General features: G+C 45.5%; 2 protein-coding genes across 2 annotated transcripts in view; both read left to right on the forward strand.

Annotated features, from left to right (window-relative positions):
• The window catches only part of LOC310643045 (dynein axonemal assembly factor 9-like), a gene marked incomplete at its 3' end in the record, with an annotated part of 35,374 nt that extends 15,498 nt beyond the window's left edge, over positions 1-19,876 (forward strand). The window contains exons 5-15 of the mRNA XM_083367077.1: positions 1,636-1,732; positions 5,162-5,268; positions 7,687-7,764; positions 11,099-11,197; positions 13,782-13,837; positions 14,649-14,784; positions 15,623-15,704; positions 16,518-16,554; positions 17,705-17,792; positions 18,327-18,403; positions 19,828-19,876. Of these exons, the coding sequence (XP_083223203.1) occupies positions 1,636-1,732; positions 5,162-5,268; positions 7,687-7,764; positions 11,099-11,197; positions 13,782-13,837; positions 14,649-14,784; positions 15,623-15,704; positions 16,518-16,554; positions 17,705-17,792; positions 18,327-18,403; positions 19,828-19,876 (906 nt within the window). The remainder of the gene's footprint in view (positions 1-1,635; positions 1,733-5,161; positions 5,269-7,686; positions 7,765-11,098; positions 11,198-13,781; positions 13,838-14,648; positions 14,785-15,622; positions 15,705-16,517; positions 16,555-17,704; positions 17,793-18,326; positions 18,404-19,827) is intronic.
• A 1,474-nt stretch (positions 19,877-21,350) lies between these two features.
• The window catches only part of ATRN (attractin), a gene marked incomplete at both ends in the record, with an annotated part of 98,554 nt that continues 93,614 nt past the window's right edge, over positions 21,351-26,290 (forward strand). The window contains one exon of the mRNA XM_083367078.1: positions 21,351-21,383. Within this exon, the coding sequence (XP_083223204.1) occupies positions 21,351-21,383 (33 nt within the window). The remainder of the gene's footprint in view (positions 21,384-26,290) is intronic.

Genomic DNA, 26,290 nt, shown 5'->3' on the forward strand with positions numbered 1-26,290 from the left:
GGACTCGAACCTGCACTAATTGCAGGCAGCTGGTGTTACTTAAGGAGGCATTAGCCCACTGCTCCACCAAGGCGCATTTAACATTTTCAAATCTTTTTGCGGTCCAAAATGGTCTTTCTGCTGTTCTTTTTCGATTCGCTCCCTTCTCAGCCCTCGTCCCACCAGCCCGTCGTTACAAGCGGGCCGCCTTGGATCGCGAAAACGCGGGAAACGCCGTCAAACGAATTTGTCGCTGGGGTCTTGGGCACCCGTGAAAGAGTCCCAAGTACAATAGGCAGGGATTTTAAATTGGAGAGGGGCTTACGGGGGGGGGGGGGAAATCCTCCAGCCTGGCTCTGGGGAAAAAAAATCACAAAGAGAGCCCGATCCCGTGCCAGGGGTCTTTTCAGTTAGCAAGTTCTGTAAAAATGCCCCTTTTTAAAACACACACAAAAACCCCCCACCAAAAATGGAGCTTGGCAAAAGTATACTGTCCCGTATTTGGGCTTTGGTGCTTTTGTTCTGTTGATTGGTTTTCTTTTGTTTTTAAAGGAAGGGGGGGCCCGGCGTGAGCTCCGCTCTTGAATTTGAGAATTTCAGGGAGGGGGGGCACAAGGCTGCGCCTCTCACAGCCATTTGCGGGTTTCAAATGAGGGGCAGGGAAAGAGAGTGGCGGGAACGTAGGGGTCCTTTTTGTAATTCAACACCGGCCAGCTTTGGAGGGGGGGGCTTGCAAAAGTATTTCGACCTTGGGGCAGAAAATGTCTCACTTACCATATTCCACCCAGTAGAAAGAGAGAGGGAGTTTGGGGTTAGTAGTTAAGGTGTTGGCCTAGAAAACAGGAGGCAGTGAGTTCTAGTCCCACCTTAGGCATGAAAGCCAGCTGGGTGACTATTGGCCAGTCCCTCCCTCTCAGCCCAACCTACCTGAATCACCAGGAGACTGGGAATTCTAGCCCTGCCTGAGGTATGAAAGCCAGCAGGATGACTTTGGGCTGCTCACCAGGAGAGGGAGAGTTCTAGTCCCGCCTGATGTATGAAAGCCATCTGGGTGACTTTGGGCCAATCACCAGGAGACGGAGAGTTGTAGTCCTGCCTGAGGAGTGAAAGCCAGCAGGGTGACTTTGGGCCAGTCACCAGGAGACTGGGAGTTCTAGTTCCGCCTTAGGCATGAAAGCCAGCTGGGTGACTTTTGCCCAGTCCTTCCCTCTCAGCCCAACCTACCTTAATCATCAGGAGCCTGGGAATTCTAGTCTTGCCTGAGGAGTGAAAGCCAGCGGGGTGACTCTGGGCCACTCATCAGGAGACTGGGTGTTCTAGTTCCGCCTGAGGAGTGAAAGCCTAAACGGGGCATAAACTCGCTTAACAAATCTTTCACTGAGCCACCTCATTTTGGGGCTCAAATGTGGCGGTACGTCGAGGGCACCCTGTACTAGAATTCCTAATTTCGCTTGGCCGAAATTGACATCCCACACTGCCGCCTTTTCAGAGCCACCAGAAGCGGTGCTTAAAGAGCGGTTTGGTTTTTTTTGAAGGAATTAAAAGCCCTCGTAAATCATCCAGCGGGAAACCCGCCCAAATATTGGCCTTACGCTCTTTATTTTTCAAAAGGTTCTCCTCCCCCCTCCCCCCCAATCTTCTTGTCGTTTTCATTAGTATGAAGACGAAGAGGCGGCGGAGGAATTTAAAATTGCCAGCTTCGTGGACATGGTCCGAGATTGCAGCCGGATCGGCATCCCCTTCAGTTCCCAAGGTGGGTTGTTATTTTATTTTATATATATATATTTTAAAAAATTGGTTTTTAACCATGACAATCTCCAGCGCCTGGTGTACAGCGTGTGGTCTTGGTTTATATGTTTGGGGAAAAAAACGGCAATAATAATTAAATTTCAACTCTTTGACGCCGCACAGATAGTTCTCGGCTTACAGCAGTTCATTTAGCGACCGTTCAACGTTACAACAGCACTGAAAAAAGCGGCTTAACGTCCAATTTTCACATTTAGTGACCGATATAGCATCCCCCCCCCCATAGTCACGTGATCAAAATTTGGATGCTCGGGAACTGATTCATACTTAGAACGGGAGCGGTGTCACGCGAACCCCTTTTGCGACCATCGGACGAGCAAAGTCAGTGGGGGAGCCAGTTCCACTTAACAACCGGGTGACTGATTTAACAACTGCAGAGATTCGCTTAACGACGGTGGATAGCAAGGCCATAAAATGGGGCAAAACTCACTTCATAAATGCCGCGCTTCTCGACGTAAATTTTGGGGCTCAGATGTAGCCATAATTCAAGGACTACTTGAGCTTTTGTCCCCATCTGGATTTTGGTCTTCATTTTAGTGCAGGGGTCTTCAAACTTGGCCCTTTTATGACTTGTGGACTTCAGCTCCCAGAATTCCTCAGCCAGGCACGCTGCTCTATAAGAGTCCAGGCTTGACATATTCTGGCCTCTGTAGCTCTGAGTTCGAGATCAGCTCACTTTTGCCCGGCTGAAAAGTGGGATGCAGGAGAAAAGGGGGTCCAGGGGTATCCATTTGTCCACGTTTTCATGTGTTGATGGGTTTCTGGAAAGCATTGCCACGATTCCCAGGAGAAAAATACTCAGAAAGCTGGTGTGAATACAGGTAGTCCTCGACTTACGACGATATTTGAGGCCCGAATTTCGGTTGACAAACTACAATCCCCCAAATCCTTTGCAAAGGCATCTAAGCTAGTCCAACCTCCTTCTTCTCAGGCAGGGGTGGGGAACCTTGGCCCTTTTATGACTTGTGGACTTCAACTCCCAGAATTCCTCAGCCAGCATGCGGAACTGTGGCCCCTTTATGATGAGGCACGCTGGCTGAGGAATTCTGGGAGTTGAAGTCCACAAGTCATAAACGGGCCAAGTTTGAAGACCTCTGTTTTAGTGGGACTCGAGGGAAAATCACTGGCGCATTGTCTCCAAAGTGAGTAATTTGAGCCCCCTCCTCATTTGCATTAAATCACCCTCTGTAAAATTTAGACACAAAAGATCCCCTGTGCTTTACATATAAATCCTCTTTTATGCACGGAAAGAATGGATTCTTTTATTATTATTATTATGTAGCTTTCCTTTTTTTAGAACAGAAAAGACCCAGATTTTGGTTTCCTGTTAATGATGGGATGCCAGGATCTTCAGCAGAACAGCCTTCGCAGGGATCGTGAAGGGGAGGGGTGGGGGAAACGGGTTACTGAGAAGAGCCCAAGTGAGCTGATGCAAGAAGCTTGCAAGCCTCCTCGTTGTAACTCTATTTTTTAATGAACGTTAAACAAGAAAGCAGAACTCCGTAGGTTTCTGAGTAACTGCAGAAAGAGGGCAGAGAAGAGCAACAAAGATGATCAGGGGACTGGAGGCTAAAACATACAAAGAACGGTTGCTGGAATTGGGGATGTCCAGTTTAATGAAGAGAAGGACGAGGGGGGACAAGATAGCAGCCTTCCAGTATCTCAGGGGCTGCCCCAAAGAAGAGGCAGTCAAGCCATTCTCCAAAGCGCCCAAAGGCGGGACCAGAAGCAACGGATGGAAACTCATCAAGGAGAGAAGCAACCTAGAACTAAGGAGAAACTTCCTGACGGTGAGAACAATTAACCAGTGGAACCACCTGCCTCCAGAAGCGGTGAATGCTCCAGCGCTGGAGGTTTTTAAGAAGAGACTGAAATGGTATAGGGTTTCCTGCCTGAGCAGGGGGTTGGACTAGAAGACCTCCAAGGTCCCTTCCAACTTTATTATTATTATAATTGGGCAAGTCCAGTTTAATGAAGGTGACATGAAAGCAGTCTTCCAATCATTTGAGGGGCTGCCCCAAAGAAGAGGCAGTCAAGCTATTCTCCAAAGCTCCTGAAGGCAGGACAAGAAACAATGGTTGGAAACTGGTCTAGGAGAGGAGCAACCTGGAACTAAGGAGAAACTTCCTGACTGTGAGAACAATTAACCAGCGGAACAACTTTTCCTCCAGAAGTTGTGGGTCCCTCCAGCACTAGAGGTTTTTAAGAAGAGACTGGACAGCCATTTGTCTGAAATGGTATAGGTTCTCCTGCTCAAGCAGGGGGCTGGACTAGAAGACCTCCAAGGTCCCGCTCAACTCTTGTTATTCTGTTAACATGGCTAGGAAACATCCTAGAGACATTGAAAAGAAATATCTTTCAGTAAAAATGACTTATTTTTTGCTTGGTCAAAAGAAAACAAAAAACCCACAAACCTTCTCCACTGCTTTCGCTGGTCTTGACCAAAAGCATTTACGTCTTCCAGTGTGCCAAAACACTGCAAACAACACCTTTACACTGTATGTTTTGCAGGGCTGTCTGCTGTCCCATGGATTAAATCAGGGGCCTTCAAACCTGGCCCTTTTATGACTTGGGGACTTCAGCTCCCAGAATTCCTCAGCCAGCATGGGGGAACTATGGCCCTTTCATGACTTGTGGACTTCAACTCCCAGAATTCCTCAGCCAGCATGCCTGGCTGAGGAATTCTGGGAGTTGAAGTCCACAAGTCCTAAAAGGGCCAAGGTTGAAGACCCATGATATAGACTTTTAAGAGGAGTGGACTTCAACTCCCAGAATTCCTCAGCCAGCATGCCTGGCTGAGGAATTCTGGGAGTTGAAGTCCACAAGTCCTAAAAGGGCCAAGGTTGAAGACCCATGATATAGACTTTTAAGAGGAGTGGACTTCAACTCCCAGAATTCCTCAGCCAGAATGCCTGGCTGAGGAATTCTGGGAATTGAAGTCCACTTCAACCTTGGCCCTTTTAGGACTTGTGGACTTCAACTCCCAGAATTCCTCAGCCAGAATGCCTGGCTGAGGAATTCTGGGAGTTGAAGTCCACAAGTCCTAAAAGGGCCAAGCTTGAAGACCCATGATATAGACTTTTCAGAGGAGTGGACTTCAACTCCCAGAATTCCTCAGCCAGGCATTCTGGCTGAGGAATTCTGGGAGTTGAAGTCCACAAGTCATAAAGGCCAGGTTTGAAGGCCCCAGATTAAATTCTAATTATATCCTTTCTGTCCTACTCCCTCTCTCCCCATCTTTCAGTGAGGGCGGAGTAGGTGTGAAAAACAGCCATAAGTCCCTTTTTTCAGTGCCCTGTTAACTTTGGATGTCACCAAACGAGGACCACCTGCCAAAAAAAAAAGTTGCCAATCCAGGTTTGGTTTCTTCTTCCAGGTCACCTGCAGATCTTTGACATGTTTGTGGTGGAAAAGTGGCCCATTGTGCAGGCTTTTGCGCTGGAAGGCATCGGCGGTGATGGCTTCTTCACCATGAAATACGAGGTAAGGTTGGGCGGGAGGGGGCTATCAGTTACGGCAACGCTTTCCCACCCAAGGGGCTTCCAGGAAGCCGATCAGAGGGATGGGGTGGGGATCAGGCACCCCACTTTTCCAGCACCCCAGCGAACCCATTTGCATTTGGAAAGCTTGGATCCCACGAGTGTCTCCTCTGTGTGTTGGGGGAAAAAAAAATCAAGATAGAATAGAACAATAGAATAACATGAGTTGGAAGGGACCTTGTAGGTCATCTAGTCCAACCCCCCCCAGCTCAAGCAGGAGAGTCTAAACCAGGGGGTCTTCAATCTTGGCAACTTTAAGACTTGTGGACTTCAACTCTCAGAATTCCTCAGCCAGGAGGAATTCTGGGAGTTGAAGTCTACAAGTCTTAAAAGTGGCCCAGTTTGAAAGAGCCTGGTTCTGCTGAATGTAGTGGACTTCCAACTCCCAGAATTCTTCAGCCAGGAGGAATTCTGGGAGTTGAAGTCCACAAGTCTTAAAGTTTCTCTAGGATTTCTCTGGGATTTTTTTTTTCTCTCGGATTTCTGTTGGGCTTTTTCCTGTAGGATTTCTCTAGGATTTTTTCCTATAGGATTTTTTCCTAGGACTTTTTCTATAGGGTTTCTGTGAGGCTTTTTTTTTCTGTAGGATTTCTCTAGGATTTTCAATAGGATTATTTCTTTAGGATTTTTCTCTATAGTATTTCTGTGCAGCTTTTTTCTGTAGGATTTTTTTTTCCTTTAGGATTTCTATAGGATTTTTTAAATATATATAGGATTTCTGTGAGGCTTTTTTCTGTAGGATTTCTCTAGGATTTTCAGTAGGATTATTTCTTTAGGATTTTTCTCTATAGAATTTCTGTGCAGCTTTTTTCTGTAGGATTTTTTTTCCTTTAGGATTTCTATAGGATTTTTTTTAATATATATAGGATTTCTGTGAGGCTTTTTTCTGTAGGATTTCTCTAGGATTTTTAGTAGGATTATTTCTTTAGGATTTTTCTCTATAGAATTTCTGTGCAGCTTTTTTCTGTAGGATTTTTTTTCCTTTAGGATTTCTATAGGATTTTTTTTTTAATATATAGGATTTCTGTAGGATTTTTTCTATAGGATTTCTGTAGGATTTTTTTCTATAGGATTTCTGTGGGACTTTTTTCTGTGGGATTTTTTTCTGTAGGATTTCCCCCCCCCCAATAGGGTTCTTCTTTAGGATCATTTCAGTCAGGTGGGGCTCCTCCATTTTAGCTGGGAGGGGCTCTTTGACTGGCCTCCCCAGCTGGGGAAACAAAATGGCTGCTTTGGGTGTCGCAAAACAAGGGCGCCCTCAGCCCACACAGCACCACTCTCCAGCTATAATAGCAGGCTTGTTAGTAACTGTAGCTGAAATGCGTCAGCATGAAGCCAGATCAGAGCCCCCCCCCACTTTCCATCCACCCCAGCCGCAAATGGTTCTTCATCTTGAGCCTTCTGGTTGCGTCTGGGTGTGACATTGTGAACAATTAAGCCGTGGAACAGCTTGCCTTTCAGAGGTTGTGGGTGCCCCATCCCTGTCAGTTGTGTAGACTGGGCAACCCATTTGTCTGGAAATAGCTATAGCAATTCCACTTAGACTTATATTCCGCCCTATCCACTCTCTGTAAGCTTTACGGCTAGCCCTCGACATACAAACGATTCATTTAGTGACCGTTCAAAGTTACAATAGGACCGTCGGACCGTTTTTCACACCTAACCGCCATCGCAGCATCCCCCTGGTCACCTGATCCACGTTCAGACGCTTGGCAACTGACTCAGATTTATGACGGTCGCAGCGTCCTGGGGGAAAGACCGATTCACTGAACAACCGTTTTAGGAAAACTGCAGTGATTCACTTAATGACCTTAGACAAGAAAAAGTCATAAATTGGGGCCAAATTCACTAACGGATGTTTCACTTAGCAACAGAATTTTTTGGGGGGGGGCAGTTGTCTAGGATTACCTGTATTTGCACGTTGTCCCCAACAATCCGGGTCCTCATTTTAACCGACCTCGGAAATGGATGGAAGGCTGAGTCAGCCTGGTGAGATTCGAACTCCAGACTGCGGTCAGAGTTTGCCTGCAATACTGCATTCTAACCACGCTGCCACCAGGACTCCTGCATGGAATGATAATAGGCCTCATGCTTGAGCGGGGGGGTGGGGTGGACTAGAAGACCTCCAAGGTCCCTCCCAACCCAAAGATTGTGTAATTCTGTTGTGTGTTCCCTCATGTGCACTTCTGCTTACAAGCATCCTCTTGTAGAGACCCCCAGCGCTCTTTGGTCTGACCGCTGAATTCCTGAGACCCCTTCCTCATACAATCCCATTTGCCATCCCAGCCGAGACACCCCACCCCACCCTACCCCTCACCCCCATGCCTCTTGGCCATCTCTGACTCAGTCGTCTTCTTCGCAGCTGATGGACGTCAGTCTGGATCTCTGGAAAGCCTACAGCAAAGTGGATCCCGTTTCTTTGGAGAGCTTACTCGATGAGGTAAAGTGTCCGGCATTTCTCCCCCTTTTTTCCCAATCTCTTCTTAAAAACTTCCAGTGTTGGAGCATTCACCGCTTCCGGAGGCAGGTTGTTCCACTGGTTAATTGTTCTAACTGTCAGGAAGTTTCTCCTTAGTTCTAGGTTGCTTCTCTCCTTGATGAGTTTCCATCCGTTGCTTCTTGTCCTGCCTTCAGGTGCTTTGGAGAATAGCTTGACTCCCTCTTCTTTGGGGCACCCCCTGAGATGCTGGAAGACTGCTATCCTGTCCCCCCTCGTCCTTCTCTTCATTAAACTGGACATCCCCAATTCCAGCAACAGTTCTTCATTTGTTTTAGCCTCCAGTCCCCTGATCATCTTTGTTGCTCTTCTCTGCACTCTTTCCAGAGTCTCGACATCTTTTTTACATTGTGGTGACCAAAACTGGATGCCGTATTCCAAGCGTGGCCTTACCGAGGCCTTGTAAAGCGGTATTAACACTTCACCTGATCTTGATTCTGTCACTCCGTTAACGCAGCCTAGGACTGTGTTGGCTTTTTTGGCAGCTGCCGCAGATGGCTGGTTCCTATTTAAGCGATTGTCCACTAGGACTCCGAGATCCCTCTCACAGTTATTGTGGGTCATTTCAAGAAAACGTACCCGTCAGGTGGTTCGGTGGGCTGTCGAGGAGGAAGAACGGCAGAGAGATGGCGGCTGATTCTAAAATGGCTTCCAGGTGGACCCTGTTTTGGAAGCACGGAGAGCGGTCACTCCTCCGTTCGTGTCCAGATGCATTTGAGGGACGCATGTTTGGGGACCTCGTTTGTCCCTCGTTCCGCCAAGGGGCAGGAGGCAGTGATCAGGTGCCCAGGCAACTGGTTCTTTTGGATCCAGTGAACCCTCCAGCAAATACAGGGATTTTCAGCTTTGCTGTTAGTTCAAGCAAACCGATTTAAAAGCACAACATAAAAAAGCACACAGCTAGTCCTTGCCTTGCAAACCGTTTAGTGCCTCTTCAAATTTACAGGGGCACTGAATAAAGTGACTTCACACTTAACGACCGTAGCAGCATCCCCGTGATCACGTGATCAGAATTCGGACGCTTGGCAACTGGCTCCTATTTATGACGGTTGCAGCATCCCGGGGTCATATAAATCCCCCTTTTGCAAAACGACAAGCAACATCAGATCTGCTTAACAGCCGCCTTAACTCACTTAGCTGCAGGGATTCGCTTAACAGCCGTTGCTAGAAAGATCACAAGGTGGGGCAAGGCTTACCTCGCTGTCTTGCTTAGCAGTGGAAATTTTGGCTCCATTGTGGTCCTAAGTCAAGGACTATACTTGGATTAAGTGGGGTGTGTTTCAGATGGGCTACATGTCACGGTTCCGACACATGAAACTCTTCAAAGAACTTAGAGGCATTGCTTGCCTTGTTGTTGTTAGCTGCGAAGTCGTGTCCGACCCATCGCGACCCTATGGACAACATTCCTCCAGGCCTTCCTGTCCTCTACCATCTTCTGGAGTCAATTTAAGCTCACGCCTACTGCTTCAGTGACTCCATCCAGCCACCTCATTCTCTGTCGTCCCCTTCTTCTATTGCCCTCGATCTTCCCCAGCTTGCCTTAAAGAATCTTTATTTAAGTAGCATAGCGTCAGCACATGCATAGTCGAAGCCAAAATCTGTGTTTCCCTCCCCTGAGCACACAGTATCAAAGCACAATTCCCTCCTCCAATTAACAGTCATAAATCACATTCTCCAATTAGTTTAAAATGCAGGCTTCCCCTCCAGTTCTCCCAATTCTTACTGTCTCTTATTTCAATAACCTTGGTTCTCACACTAGGCTCGGTATTGTTATGTCTAGCTAGACTCTCGTGTACATTCCTCCCTCTGGTATCATTTAACTCTAACTCTTAAGAGTAAAACATCAGAAGAAAATGTTTGCATCTCCATCTGTTGTCAGAGCAAAATCATCCGATGTTAGCGGCGTTGACACTACACACCTTTTCCAGCCCATTGCACGAGGAACGCTCACCTCTCCATCACCTGCCGCGTTGTGGCTTCTTTCATTTTTGTTTTTGGCTTTGCTACGGGCTCACGAGCTTTCGTTCAGATTCCAAGAGGCTATTAAGCTTTTCGGTCACCCAGGGCACGCGTGCCAGAGGTGGCACGCAGAACCCTCTCCGTGGACACGCGTGCCGTCGCCCCAGTCCTAGGCCTCCAGCTGGATTTTATAAAACCTTTTCGCTTTAGGCCTCCGCCGCTGTGTGCAAAAAAAAAAAAAACCCACACAAAAGGTTCAATCAATCAAATCAATTTCTCATGGGGGAAAAAAAAAGATCTCGCAGAGTTGGAATCGATGGATTGAACTTTTTAGTCCCACCCAGTCTGCCGTTACCACCGCAGCCACGCCCAGCCAATGCGCCACGCCCAGCCAATGGGTCACACCCAGCCAATGGGCCACGCCCACCCGGCACCCGACGATACGTAAGTGGGTTTTGGGTTGCAGTTTGGGCACCCGGTCTCTAAAAGGTTCGCCATCACTGATGTAGCGTTTCATATTCCGGAAGAGTTTTTTTTTTCCCCCTCGAGAACCTGGGAAGAGTCGATAACCGCTCCTCTGCTGCCACCTAGTGGCCGTCGCTTGAGCTGTTTGGACCACTGTTTCTTTTACGCCGGCTGCGTAATGTTCAAAAAAATAAGACGCTCCCGTGTAGATATTTCTGCTCTGAAGCATCCTTCAGCGCATTCGGGTCTGTTGGCAGAACCTCTCCAAGATGTGGGAGAGCAAATCGCGTATTAATTGACCGATTATATAGGCAAGATAGTGGAGGGCCCTATGTCTTTTTCTCAAACCCGAAACAAACAAACCGGTCCTTCCTCCACCAAGATCAAATCCAGAGGGATCCGGAGGGATTGCTTTCGGCTGAGTTGTTTCTAAAAATAATCAATAAATTACACGAAATTGCCACGCTCTGTTTCCCCCCCCCTCCTCTTTTGATGTTTTATTCCTCCTTGCTGGCGTAGTGGAATCTTATTTCCGGCAGCTGCTACCGGCAAAAGGATAGGTTTGATGTGCAGTTAATTTAATTTTTGCCAGCCGTTTATTATTGTCTTTAACCCCCGAGCTGGCTTGACTTCAGAGTTTGACAAGAAGCAGCTTGTCGTTGTTGTCGTTTTCGTTTTTAAAAAAAGCTTTTTTTTTTGCTGCAAAACGTTTTGAGCAGGTTAGGCCTCGATCTTTCCATCTCCCATCAATGCAAATGTTTGACCTCTTCCTTCACCCTCTTTTGGGTTTCTTTTTTTAAAATGGTGTTGGCTTGTTGTGGGTCGGTAACGAAATGTTTCTTTTGCGCTCTAGGACTTGATGACTTTTGAACACCAGTGGACCAACTTCTTTGCCAACTTTGACACGGACATTCCTTTCATTCTGGAACTCTCAGAATCTCAGACAGGAGAGGTAGGGGCCGAATTTCAGAGGGAGAGAAAAACTTAATTTCAACTATCTGATTACAGGTCGTCCTGGATTTGCAAGCCTTCATTCAGTGACCGTTTGAACTTAACAACAGCATTTGGAAAAAAGGGACTTAGGATTGTTTTTCCACACTTGCGACCTTTGCAGCATTCCCCGTGGTCACGTGATCAAAATTCAGGGGCGCGGCCACTGACTCGTATTTATGAGGGTTGCCGCGCCCTGAGATGTCATAATCATTTTTGGGTCATCTTCTGACGAGCAAAGTCAGTAGGGAAGCTGGATTTGCTTAACGACCATGAGAATAGAATGAAATGGAATGGCATGGAATAGAAATACAGAATAGAATAGAATAGAATAGAATAGAATAGAATAGAATAGAATAGAATAGAATAGAATAGAATAGAATAGAATAGAGTAGAATAGAATAGAATAGAGTAGAGTAGAATAAAATAGAATAGAATAGAGTAGAGTAGAATAGAATAGAATAGAATAGAATAGAATAGAATAGAATAGAGTAGAGTAGAATAGAATAGAATAGAATAGAATAGAATTAACAATAGGAAAGAAATAGAATAGAATAGAATAGAATAGAATAGAATAGAATAGAATAGAATAGAATATAGAGAATAGAATAGATATTGTGAAAAAATAGAATAGAATAGAATAGAATAGAATAGAATAGAATAGAATAGAATAGAATAGAATAGAATAGAATAGAAGGATAGGATAGGATAGGATAGGATATCATAGGATAGGGTAGGATAGAAGGATAGGATAGAACAAAAATAGAATAGAATAGAATGGAATGGAATAGAATAGAATAGAATAGAATAGAATAGAATAGAATAGAATAGAATAGAATATAGAGAATAGAATAGATATTGTGAAAAAATAGAATAGAATAGAATAGAATAGAAGGATAGGATAGGAGGATAGGATAGAAGGATAGGATAGGATAGGATAGGATAGGATAGGATAGAACAAAAATAGAATAGAATAGAATAGAATGGAATGGAATAGAATAGAATAGAATAGAATAATGATAATAGAATAGAATAGAATAGAAAATAGAACAGAACGGAATAGAATAGAATAGAATAAAAGAATAGGATAGAATAGAATAGAATAATGAAAATAGAATAGAACAGAATAGAATAGAAGAATAGAATAGAATAGAATAGAATAAAAAATAGAATAGAATAGAATAAAAGAACAGAATAGAATAGAATAGAATAAAAGAACAGAATAGAATAGAATAAAAGAACAGAATAAAAGAACAGAACAGAACAGAATAGAATAGAATAAGAATTATTAGGAATACACTAGAATAGAACAGAACAGAGAATAGGGTTAGGGTTAGGGTAGGATAAGGGTGGAATGAAACTAGCCTTTTTCAGTTCCTTGGTTCCCTGCTCGAGATCAAGCATCCTTCCTCTTCGAGAATGAAAAAGGCATCAACCTGGCTGGGTGAAGGCCAACTGGACGCTGCCCAACGGAAGTAGACACGGACACGGCTGGGGGCGCAGGAGGTGCCACTTGGAGATGGCCAGGAAGCTTCTTGCAAGAGCCCAAACAGCTCTCGAGAACACAACGTTGTCAGGCTTGGCTAGGGCTGGCCATTGGGAGAAGTAGCTGGCATGTCTGCATACAGGCAGTCCTTGACCACAGTCGGGCCCCAAAGGTGTGGGGCTCACCGACATAGTTGTGAAGTGAGGTATGCTCCACTTTACGACTTTGCTTGCCGCGGATATTAAGGGAATCAAGGGCAGTCAAGTTAGGTTGTTAAGTGAATCTGGCTTGCCCCATTGACGTTGCTTGTCAGAAGGTCGCAAAAGGGGATCACGTCACACACACACACACACACACACACACACACACACACCGGGGACACTGCAACCGTCATAAATAGGAACCAGTTGCCAATCGTCTGAACTTTGATCATGTGACCCTGGGACAATGCAACGGTCGTAAATACGAGTCAGTTGCCTGGTGTCCGAATATTGATCAGGTGGCTGTGGGGATGTCCGCGACGGTCGTTAAGTGTGAAAAACGGTCACAAGGCCCTTTTCCCAGCACGGTTTGCCCGCTTGTCTTAGGACCACAATGGATCATAAAAACAAAATTCTGGGACTAAGCGAATTTTGCCCCATTTTACGACCTCTCTCGCCACAGGGGTTAACTGACTCGCCGCAGCCGTTAAATTAGGAACGCGGTTGTTAAGTGAATGTGGCTTATTCTGACTTTGCTTGTCAGAACGTCGCAAAAAGGGGATACTGCGACCGTCATAAATGTGAGCCAGTGGCTAAGTTTCTAAATTTTGATCACATGACCCTGGGGAGGCCGCCATGTGTGAAAGACGGTCACAAGTCACTGTTTTTCGCGATGTCACTTCTAACAGTCACTAAATGAACCGTTGTAAGTCGAGGACCACCGATATGTCCGTCATCTGTAATAGTTTACAGAGCAGCGCTACACTCGTCAATCTTTGGTCGCATAAGGACGATCCATTTTAACCTCCCTGTTCTTTTTAATGATATCCATGTTTGTTTTTTTTCACCCTCCTCTTTAGCCATTCCGAAGTTACTTCAGCCACGGGCTGATTTCAAGCCACATAACAGATAACAGGTTATTATTATTATTATTATTATTATTATTATTATTATTATTATTATTATTAATTATTTGTATAACTTCCTTCACACGCAGGGTCCTATCCCCGTGCAAATATAATTTCTAGTTTTGTCCTCTTAATGGGTGGGGGGGAAAGGAGCTATAATTTCAGAGGAGACGTTTGTGCCTTGAGCCTTTGAAAACCGTTTCTTCTCCCATCAAACCGCCGAAGGAAGAATGCTATATAAAATGTAAGATTTGTTGCATTCATCCCAAAGTCCGATCACGTGTCATCAAGGTTAACTTTGCTTTTCCTGCCCGGCAACATTTTGGTATCCAGTCCAGATATATAACCTTGGAAATTGATGTATAGCGGAGCGGGAGACCTGTTATTATTTTGTCAGATTGCCGCTGTCATGTGTCTCTGGCACAAAAGAGGGGTCTTCGTCTTAGCTGTTAGCCAGGCGTTTTATCGGAAGACTTGGGGCAATTCAACCCTGGGGTGGGGTTTTTCCCCCCTCTACTTACGTCAGAATTCCCTGAGAAAAACCACTGAATAGGTTAAAAGGGCCTCTGAATAATCATGTTTTTCCCATGAAGAATGCACCTGAGGCTTGCCATAGTGTTTTTGAGGATGTACAGGTAGTCCTCAACTTACGACCAATCACTTAACAAATGTTCAGAGTTACAATGGATCCCCCAAACGGTGCTTCATGACCCATATGCAGAGTTCTGAGGGCTGGGGACCTCTCCCTTAGTGCTTGGAGCCAGACTTTCAATAGCACGGAAGTGTTGTCATTTGCTCTTTGTGTGTGTGTGCGATCAGTCCCAGCAGGCAACCGTTTGCGCTCTTTGGCACCCACTCATCCAGAGAAAACCTGAATTCGGGCAATTTCAGTTTCCCCTCGGAAGGACACCTGCTCCGCAACACGGGCCTGGCGGGCAGCATCGCCAAACACATGGTGAGCCTGAAGGCACGAAATTTTAAGCAGCAGCTGGGGGGTCATTGCGTCTTTTTGACTGGGGAATTCTGGCTGGCTGGCTTTGGGCCAATTGACAGGAGACGGCGAGTGCTAGTCCTACCTTCGGCAGGAAAGCCCGTTGGGTGACTTTCGGCCTGTTTCTCCCCCCCCTTCTCTCAGCCCAGCCCACCTCACAGGGTTGTTGGTGTGGGGAAAAACAGGAGGAGGAAGATGTGTTTTGATCTGTTCGCTGCCTTCAGTTCTTTGTAAAAATGTGGGAAATAGATTGAGAGAGAGAGAGAGAGAGAGAGAGACAGGATGGATGGAAGGATTGATAGATAGATAGATAGATAGATAGATAGATAGATAGATAGATAGATAGATAGATAGATAGATGATAGGAGAGATATATTGATGATAGAGATAGATGGATAGATAGAAGAGATAGATTGATGATAGAGATAGAAAGATGGATGGATAGATGGATATAGATAGATGTTAGATGATTGAGTTAGAGAGAGTGAGAGAAAGGGATGAATGGAGAGAGAGAGAGATAAAGATGGATGGAAGGATGGATAGATAGATAGATAGATAGATAGATAGATAGATAGATAGATAGATAGATAGATGATAGATAGATAGATAGATGAGATAGATTGATGATAGAGATAGAAAGATGGATGGATAGATGGATATAGATAGATGTTAGATGATTGAGTTAGAGAGAGTGAGAGAGAGGGATGAATGGAGAGAGAGAGAGAGAGAGAGAGATGGACAGGCAGGCAGGCAGCTGTTGAGGCCCTCATTGACCAGTGCATTTTGTGTTTACGCACAACAGGCTGTGCAGTGTGTCTCCCCCAAGGGCCCTCTGGCCTGCTCCAGGACCTATTTCTTCGGCGCCACCCACACTCCTTACCTCGGTAAGTCCAGCCGCCAAACCAGGACGCCTCACCTGCCTGGTTCTTGAGGATCCCCCATAATAGGCAGCCCTTAAAAATGGCCATAAGTTCAGACGACTATCGCAAAATGCAGAACGGGGGAGAGGATGGCAACTCCCTCTTGGCCTTTTTTACACCCCCCCCCACACACACACACCTTCCAGATCCTTCTAGAAACAGCTAGTAAACTTCTACTTGTCGTTCAGCGCTACGTATCCCAAGTTCAGAATGCTAAAAGTGCATACAGGAAGTCCTCAACATACGACCACAGTATAGCCCGACATTTCGGTCGCTAAGTGAGACACTGGTTAAGCGAGTCCTTCCCCATTTTACGACCTTTCCTGCCGCAGTTGTTAAGGGAACCGCTGCGGGTTGTTAAATTAGTCACACGGTCGTTAAAGTGAATCTGGCTTCCCCATGGACTTGCCTCGTCCATAGGTGGCAAAAGGGGATGACGCGACTCCTCGGGGGCACGGCCACCGTCATAAATGTGAGCCGACCTTCCGAATTCTGATCCCGTGACTGCGGGGCCGCCGCAACAGTTATAACATGCTCAGAAGTCACTTTTTTTCAGCGCCCCTTGTTAAGTTCGCACGGTCCCTAAATGAACCGTCGCACGTCGGGGTACACCCTGTGCGTATCCTAAGTTCGAAACGCTAAAAATGCCCCCGAGATATTTCAGCGCGCTTCAACAATTGTATAAAATGATCTTAAAACAACCAGGGAAGGGTGGAGGGTGTATTTTGGCCACGGCAGACAGGCGGAATTAACTGCGTTTCTCTATTTGTGCAAAAGGGAACGGCGATGGATTGGAAAAGAAAATGGAAGATGTGTAAGTCTTTAAAAATGTCCTTTTTATGCTTCTCCGATCCTTTCTAAGCCCTTCTTGCCTTAACACAACAACCCAGAGTGTGTGTGTGCCAGTCGTGATTGTACTCCGTACACAATGGCAGTTTGAAATGCTTTATTTCCTTTTTTTAAAACATGTTTTATCGATTTTCTAGTTGTACATTTATTTAAAAAAGCAACGATGATGATGATGATAATTGTTCAGTTGACTGAGGTTCATGTTTAATGAATAAAAGTTTAATAATAATAATAGTTGTTCAGTTGACTGAGATTCATGTTGAATGAATAAAAGTTTAATAATAATAATAATAGTTGTTCAGTTGACTGAGGTTCATGTTGAATGAATAAAAGTTTAATAATAATAATAATAATAGTTGTTCATTTGACTGAGGTTCATGTTGAATGAATAAAAGTTTACTAATAATAATAATAGTTGTTCATTTGACTGAGGTTCATGTTGAATGAATAAAAGTTTAATAATAATAATAATAGTTGTTCAGTTGACTGAGGTTCATGTTGAATGAATAAAAGTTTAATAATAATAATAATAATAATAGTTGTTCAGTTGACTGAGGTTCATGTTGAATGAATAAAAGTTTAATAATAATAATAGTTGTTCAGTTGACTGAGGTTCATGTTGAATGAATAAAAGTTTAATAATAATAATAATAGTTGTTCAGTTGACTGAGGTTCATGTTGAATGAATAAAAGTTTAATAATAATAATAATAATAGTTGTTCAGTTGACTGAGGTTCATGTTGAATGAATAAAAGTTTAATAATATTAATAATAATTGTTCAGTTGACAGGTTCATGTTGAATGAATAAAAGTTTAATAATAATAATAATAATAATAATAATAATAATAGTTCAGTTGACAGGTTCATGTTGAATGAATACAAGTTTAATAATAATAATAAAATAATAATAATAATAATAATAATAATAATAATAATAATAATAATAATGATAAAGTTGGAAGGGACCTTGGACTTTTCTTTAAAAAACTATCACTGTGTGACTGTGTTCTGTAAAGGGAATTTTGGATTGCGTGAAGTTAAAAAAAAGTCTTAAATAACTTTCATAATTAATGTTGCATTTCTTTTTCTTTTCTTTTCTTTTTTCTTTTTTTAGTAAACTCTTATCTCAGATCTATTTCGCCGTGGTGGAGGCTGTCCTGGCCGGCATAGAGACCTTCTCAAAAACGTCCAGTGTTACCCGGGTGCGAGTTTTTTTCCTTTTTCAAAACCGGAAAGTTGGCGATTAGCCTTCGGTCCCGGTAGCCTTCGACTTAACAGCAGTTCATTTAGCGACCGCTCAAGGTCGCGACGGCACTGAGAAAAAAGAGGAAAAAGTTTCACACACGCTTATTTCAGCATCCCCGTGGTCACGTGATCAAAATTCAGACACTTGGAAACTGGCTTGTACTTTGCGACGGTTGCAGCGTCCCCAGGGGTCACGTGATCCCCTTTTGCAGCCATCTGGAGGAAGCCGGATTCGCTTAATAACTCCATGCTTCCCTTAGCAACCGTTGGGGGGAAAAAAGGTGGCAAAATGAGGCGTGAGTCACTTCACAACTGTCTTGCTTAGCAACGGAAGCCTTGGGCTCAATTTTGGTCGTACATCAGGGACCGCCTCTATCGTGCAACCTGCTTCCTTCCCCTGTCCGATGCGCTTGTGCGTAATTTTGGGGGGAATAGCCTGGATTGGATTGGATTTAATTTTTTTTCCCTCCCCTCATCCTTTCTCTCCTCAGGCGAAAGAAGAAGCCGAGAAAGTGTTTTTCAAGATGCTTGAGGCCTTTGGACTTTCCTGCTTTAAAACTCCGCTACGGTACGTCTGTCTCTGTTTTGTTGTTCTTAGCATTTTTTTTTACACAATTGGGATTGTGAAACCTGGAATTCCCCAACCTGTTTGGTTTGGCGGCCCTGAAATTCAGATTTTGGCTTAATGTCATGGTTCTGACAGATGAAACTTTTCAAAGAACTTCGAGGCATTGCTTGCCTTAAAGAATCTTTATTTGAGTAGCATAGCGTCGGCACGTACACAGTCGAAGTCAAAATCTGAGTTCCCCTCCCCCTGAGCACACAGTATCAAAGCACAATTCCCTCCCTCAATTCACAGTCATAAATCACATTCTCCAATTAGTTTGAAATGCAGGCTCTTTCCCTCCAGTTCTCCAGCCCGCCAATCCTTATCATCTCTTCTTTCAATAACCTTGGTTCTCACACTAGGTTCGGTATTGTTATGTCTAGCTAAACTCTCGTGCACATTCCCCCACCCCAGCATCATCTAACTCTAACTCTTAAGAGTAAAACATAAGAAGAAAAATGATTGCATCTCCACATGTTGTCAAAGCAAAAACATCCGATGTTAGCAGCGTTGACATCGGCACCGTTAACGCCCGTCTGCATGCACAAATGGGCCGCGTGAAAGCACGGGGATGCGCAAACAGGGCTGCGCAAGTGCGAGTGCCACAAATGGGCAGCGCTAGCACCGGCGGGATGGTTGCTGCAGGGCAGCGCCAGCACTGGCGAGATGCTCGGTGTAGCGCTAGTGCTGGAGGGATGCTCCGGGCAGGGCAGCGCTAGCACCGGAGGGATGCTCGGGGCGGGGCGGCGCTAGCACCAGTGGGACTCTCAGTAGCGCGGTGCTAGTGCCGGAGGGTTACGTGAAACTAACTCCAGTGGGATGCTCAAGGTGCTAGTGCCGGCGGGACGCTCAGGGCGGGGTGGCGCTAACGCCAGCAGGATGCTCGACGTGGTGCTAGTGCCGGCGGGATGCTCAATCATGCCATCAAAATTTGGACACTTGGCCACGGGTTCATACTTAACGACCGTTGCAGCATCCCCGGGGTCCTGAGACCTCCTTTTGCGACCTTCTGACTGGCAAAGTCAAGGGGAAAGCGGCTTAACACCCGTGTTATTAACGACTGCAGTGATTCACTTAACAGCCGTGGGAAGAAAGGTGGTTAAAAGTGGGGCAAAATTCACTGAGCGACCGTCTCGCTTAGCAACAGAAATTTTGGGCTCCGTCGTGGTTGTAAGTCGAGGACTGCCTGTAGCTTGTTCCTCCAACCGGCCTGGAAAATGTGACATTTAGTTTTGACAGGAGCATCTGCTTAACTTTGGCATTTCATTTATCTTCCTCTTTCTTTCTTTCTTTCTTTCTTTCTTTCTTTCTTTCTTTCTTTCTTTCTTTCTTTCTTTCTTTCTTTCTTTCTTTCTTTTTTTCAAATTTCTCCCTGCTTTGTGCAGCACCAAGATAGATTTCTGGATTCAGGCTGTGAACAAACAGGGGAGGTAAGAACTCCGCTTCTCTCGAGAAGACAAGGCCTTTCGGTCCGAAGCTGTTTGATGTGAGGGGCTGTGGTCATGTTTGTCGCTATTCCCATTATTAGATTTTTTTTCAATCCCACTGTTTTTCTATATCTCAATCTGCCTCTTAATCTTTTTCCCCCAGCAACAATCCTGCGAGGTGGGTTGGGCTGAGAAACTGGGACTGCTCCAGCCAGCTTTCATGCCCAAGGCGGGACTAGAACCTATTTTGCCCACAGCAACAGCCTTGTGAGGTGGACTGAGCTGAGAAAGAGAGAGAGAGTGTGTCACCCAGTCAGCTTTCAGGCCTAAAGCAGGACTAGAACTCACCGTCTCCTGGTGATTGGCCCAGAGTCACCTAATCAGCTGTCATGCCTAAGGTGGAACTAGAACTCACGGTCGCCTGGTGGTTGGCCCACAGTCACCCAGCTGGCTTTCGTGACTAAAGCAGGACTAGAACTCACCGTCTCCTGGTGATTGGCCCACAGTCACCCAGCCGGCTTCCTTGCCTAAGGCGGGACTAGAACTCACCGTCTCCTGGTGACTGGCCCAAAGTCACCCAGCTGGCTTTCATTCCTAAGGCGGGACTAGAACTCACCGTCTCCTGGTGATCAGTCCAAAGTCACCCAGCCGGCTTTCATGCCTAAGGTGGGACTAGAACTCACCGTCTCCTGGTGACTGGCCCAAAGACACCAAGCTGGCTTTCATGCCTAAGGCGGGACTAGAACTCACCGTCTCCTGGTGACTGGCCCAGTCACCCAGCCGGCTTTCTTGCCTAAGGCGGGACTAGAACTCACCGTCTCCTGGTGATCGGCCCAAAGTCCCCCAACCAGCTTTCCTGCCTAAGGCGACTCTAGAACTCACCATCTCCCAGTTTCGAGGCCTGCATCTTAACCACTAGAGAGCGAACCGGCTTTCACGGAAACGGAGAAGACGCGGTTTAAATCCCGACAAAAATAACGCTAAACCCTGATAGCAGGTTCAAACTCAGATGGCTTAATGGAAAACGCGAATAACATTTTTCCGGCATGTTCTGGGCCTTGGGCAGCCCTCATCCTCGAGGGGCACAAAGCAAACAGCCGTTGACGCTGGCAGAGATTCTTTTTTTGAGCTGCCAATCCAGTATAAGGCGATATTTAGCATTCTCTGCACGAAGACCCAGGTCGCCCAGGGCAGATTCTACCATCTGCTTCGGCTGCTGATGCTGCTGCTCGGGGGGCGGGGGGGGGGGGCAGCGTTTTTGACCCCAGACTCTCTCTTTGGAATACAACACCCTGCAAACACGCCTGTCGCGCTTAATCATGCATGAGGGGAGCCCAGGTGGGAGGGAGGGAGGACACGCGTCGTCAAGAGAGAGGAGCTGAGCCCGTCGGCAGCTTTTCCGTCTGGGCGGAAAACCCACGACAGCCCTTTGGGGTAGAGCAGGTCCAGAAAGCGAGACGGTCATGTCTGTGGGAATAAGAATGACCTTGGCAGACAAGAAGGCAGAGCTGGAGGTCAGAATCAGAATCAGCAGAGAGGAGCTGGAAGGGACCTTGGAAGGTCTTCTAGTCCAGCCCTCTGCGCGAGCAGGAGACCTTACGTCAGGTAGGGTCTCCAGAGGCTGCCTCCAGAAGTTGTGACCGCGCCAGTGCGGGGCGTTGTTAAGAAGAGACGGCGCAGCCATTTGTCTGAAATGGTGTAGGCCAGGCTTTCCTGCCTGAGCAGGGGGTTGGACTAGATGACCTCCAAGGTCCCTTCCAACTATTCTATGCTGTTCTGTTCTGTTCTATTCTATTCTATTCTATTCTATTCTATTCTATTCTATTCTATTCTATTCTATTCTATTAATTCTATTTCTATTCTATTCTATTTTCAATTCTGTTCTTTTTTCTATTCTGTTCTGTTCTATTCTTTTCTATTCTTTTCTATTCTATTCTGTTCTATTAATTCTATTTCTATTCTATTCTATTTTATTCTATTAATTCTATTCCTATTCTATTAATTCTATTTCTATTCCATTCCATTCTATTCTATTGTTTTTCCATTCCTTTCTCTATTCTATTCTATTCTATTCTATTCTATTCTATTCTATTCTATTCTATTCTATTCTATTCTTCTATTCTTATTATTTCCCATATTCTATTCTATTCTGTTCTGTTCTGTTCTGTTCTGTTCTGTTCTGTTCTATTCTATTCTATTCTATTCTATTCTATTCTTTTTTATTCTATTCTATTCTATTCTATTCTATTCTATTCTATTCTATTCTATTCTATTCTATTCTATTCATTATTCCAGTCCTATAATTATTCTATTCTATTCTATTCTATTCTATTCTATTCTATTCTATTCTATTCTATTCTATTCTATTCTATTCTATTCTATTCTATTCTATTCTATTCTAATCTATTCTATTATTATTCTATTCTATTCTACTCTACTCTACTCTACTCTACTCTATATTCTATTTTTAATTCTACTCTACTCTATATTCTATTTTTAATTCTATTCTACTCTACATTCTATTTTTAATTCTATTCTACTCTACTCTGTTCTATTTTTAATTCTATTCTATTCTACTCTACTCTATATTCTATTTTTAATTCTATTCTATTCTATTCTATTCTACTCTACTCTATATTCTATTTTTAATTCTATTCTATTCTACTCTACTCTATATTCTATTTTTAATTCTATTCTATTCTGTTCTACTCTACTCTACATTCTATTTTTAATTCTATTCTATTCTATTCTACTCTACTCTACTCTACTCTATTCTGTTTTTAATTCTATTCTATTCTGCTCTGCTCTGCTCTACTGTACTTTACCCTACCCTACCCTACCCTACCCTACCCTACTCTATTCTCTGAAATGATAGGGTTTCCTGCTTGAGCAGGGGGTTGGACTAGAAGACCTCATTACTATTACTACTACTACTACTACTGCTACTACTGTTGTTGTTGTTGTTATAACAGACGAGGCAACCGTCATGTAAAAAGGGCTAGAGTTCTCATCCCACAGAAAGAAAAAGAAGTGTGGGAAGCATCAGAAAAGACCCATCCTAGTTTTATGGAAACTAAACTAAAGGAGACCCAGTTTGGCGTAGTGGTGAGCTAAAATATGGGAGACGGTGAGTTCTAGTTCGGCCTTAGGCACGAAAACCGATTGGGCGACTTGAGGCCAGTCGCCAGGAGACGGTGAGTTCTAGTTCCACCTTAGGCATTAAAAGTCATTGGGGTGTCTTTGGCCAGTCCCCAGGAGACAGTGAGTTCTAGTTCTGTTCTACTTTCCAATGCTAAAGTTTTCCCCCCCACTTTATTTCTGCCCAACTTGTTTATGTTTATGTTTATGTTTTATTTAATTTATATACCGCCCTTCTCCCTGGGGACTCAGGGCGGTTCACAGGGCATATAAATAAAAATACAATACTATACAAAAGTTAAAACAAAGATTAAATCAGTGCCCAATTAAAAACAATAATACAATCTAAAAAGACAATTTAAAACCCAACTCCCCCATCAGGCCAGACCGGCCAATTCAAACAAATGGGTCTTCAGACCACGACGGAAAGTTCGGAGGTCCGATGCCGTCCGGAGCTCCACCGGCAGTTGGTTCCACAAAGCCGGGGCACCCACAGAGAAGGCTCTCCCCCTGGGGGCCGCCAGTCGGCATTCCCTGACCGGAGGCACCCTGAGGAGGCCCTCTCTGTGGGAACGCACAGGGCGGAGGGGAGTTGAAGCCGGCAGCAGGTGGTCCCCGAGGTACCCCGGACCCATGCCATGTAGGGACTTAAAGATCATAACTAAGACCTTGAACCTCACCCGGAAGACAACTGGTAACCAATGCAGCTCGCGGAGCAAAGGTGTAACATGGGAGTACCGGGAAACTCCCAAGACAACTCTCGCGGCCGCATTCTGTACCAGTTGGAGCCTCCGAGTGGTCTTCAAGGGAAGCCCCATGTAGAGAGCATTACAGTAGTCAAGGCGAGAGGTCACGAGCGCATGAGTGACCGTGCACAGGGCATCCCGGTCCAGATAGGGCCGCAACTGGCGCACCAGGCGAACCTGGGCAAAAGCCCCCCTAGTCACGGCCACTACATGATCTTCTAGGGTAAGCCGTGAATCTAGGAGGACTCCCAAGTTGCGAGCCCTATCCACGGGGGGTAAGAGCTCACCCCCCATAGAAAGAGGTGGAACATTTTGAATGTCCCGGGATGCCGGAATGCACAGCCACTCAGTCTTGTCAGGGTTGAGCTGAAGTCTGTTCCTCCCCATCCAGACCCGAACCGCCTCCAGGCAACGGGACATCACAGCGAGGGCATCACTGGGGTGGTTTGGGGTCGAAAAGAAAAGTTGGGTATCATCGGCATATTGATGATACCCAACTCCAAAACCACGAATGATCTTACCCAGCGGTTTCATGTAGATGTTGAACAGGAGAGGCGAGAGAACCGACCCCTGAGGAACTCCACAAACGAGAGACCTAGGGGCCGATCTCTGCCCCCCTGCCAACACCGACTGCGAACGTCCCAGGAGATAGGAGGAGAACCACCGAAGAACCGTGCCTCCCACTCCCAATCCCCTGAGACGCCGCAGCAAGATACCATGGTCGATGGTATCGAAAGCCGCCGAGAGGTCTAATAGGACTAGGACAGAGGAATATCCCCTGTCCCGAGCCCTCCAGAGATCATTCACCAGAGCGACCAATGCCGTCTCCGTGCTGTACCCGGGCCTGAAACCCGATTGGTAGGGGTCCAGATAATCCGCTTCATCCAGGACCAGAGGGAGCTGATGCGCCACCACACTCTCAACAACCTTCGCAAGAAAGCGAAGGTTGGAGACCGGACGAAAGTTGTTCAATACAGCTGGGTCCAAGGCAGGCTTCTTGAGGAGAGGTCTCACCACCGCCTCCTTCAAGACGGTGGGGAAATAACCCTTGTGCCTTTGGGGTTGAACGCTGGAGACGCGCCACGCGATCCGCCTCGCAACGAAAGCATCCTAAAATCTTATTTTTCCTCCCCTGCAGAATTATTCCAGTGGATAACAAAGACAGCCTGTACTTGGTTAAAACTGTGAGTATTTTTTTTCCCTGCCTGCAGCAGGATTACTGACATTTGAACACGCCGAGGGGCATTTGTCGTGACGATCTTGGGACAGTGGGAGAAACCAGAGGCACCGAACAGCCGTGTTGCTGATTTAATCACCGCAGCGATTCACTTAGCGGTCTCTGGCAGGAAAGGTCACAAAATTGGGCAAAAACCCACTGAACAAATGTCTCGCTTAGCAACGAAAATTCTGGGTTCCATTGTGGTCGCAAGTCAAGGGTTACCTCTACGTGTAAAACCAACAAAGATTGTCCGGTGTGTCTTTTAACGCTTTTCCTATTTTGTGGAAAGGCAGAGACATTTCATACCTACATTTTAATTGAAGCTGACTTCTTGTCCTCCACCAGGAGACGCATCCGTTTATTTCTTCAATTTATATAGCGGCCCACCTCACAGGGCTGACTCTCCTTGTCGCTCACAACCGTTAAAAGCAAGGCTTTGCAGAATAAAGAAAATGCACATAAAAGCCGCAAGCATATAAAACCTGTACGTAAAAACCATATTAGGAAGAAAAAAACATATTCAGCAATGGGGTAAAATCTCACTCAGAACATCCACTGAGCCACATGCTTTGTGGCGAGATGGGCAGCAAATAAATTGATTGATTGACTGATTGATTGATTGACTGATTGATTGAATGAATGAATGAATGAATGAATGAATGAATGAATGAATGAATGAATGAATGAGGGGTCCTTGGTGCTCTCTGAGCTGGCTTGTTTTCTTGCAGACGTTTCATGACCCAACTAGGTAACCTCATCAGTGCTAGAAGAGAGAAGGGTTTGCAGAGAGAAGGAGGAGGAGAAGGAGGAGGAGGAGGAGGAGGAGGAGGAGGAGGAGAAAGACTGTGAGGTCCTTGGTGCTCTCTGAGCTGGGTGGTTTTCTTGCAGATGTTTTATTACGCAACTAGGTAACATCATCAGTACTAGAAGGGAGTAGGGTTTGCGGGGAGGAGGAGGAGGTGGAATGGGTTCCTTGAGGATCTCTGAGCGTGGTTGTTTTCTGGCAGACGTTTCATGACCCTACTAGGAGTGGGATTTGCAGAAAGGAGGAGGAGGAGGAGGAGGACTGTGAGGTCCCTTGGTGCTCTCTGAACTTGCTTCTTTTCTTGAAGGCGTTCCTTGACCCAACTAGGGAACCTCATCAGTGCTTGAAGGGAGTGGGGTTTGGGAGGAGGAGGAGGAGGAGGAAGATTGAGGGATCCTGGATGTTCTCTGAGCTTCGTTGTTTTCTTGCAGACATTTCATTACCCAACTAGGGAACATCATCAGTGCTTGAAGGGAATGGGGTTTGGGAGGAGGAGGAGGAGGAGGAAGAGGA

This window comes from Vipera ursinii (assembly GCF_947247035.1).
Source record: "Vipera ursinii genome assembly, chromosome: 7".
Lineage (NCBI taxonomy): Eukaryota > Metazoa > Chordata > Lepidosauria > Squamata > Viperidae > Vipera > Vipera ursinii.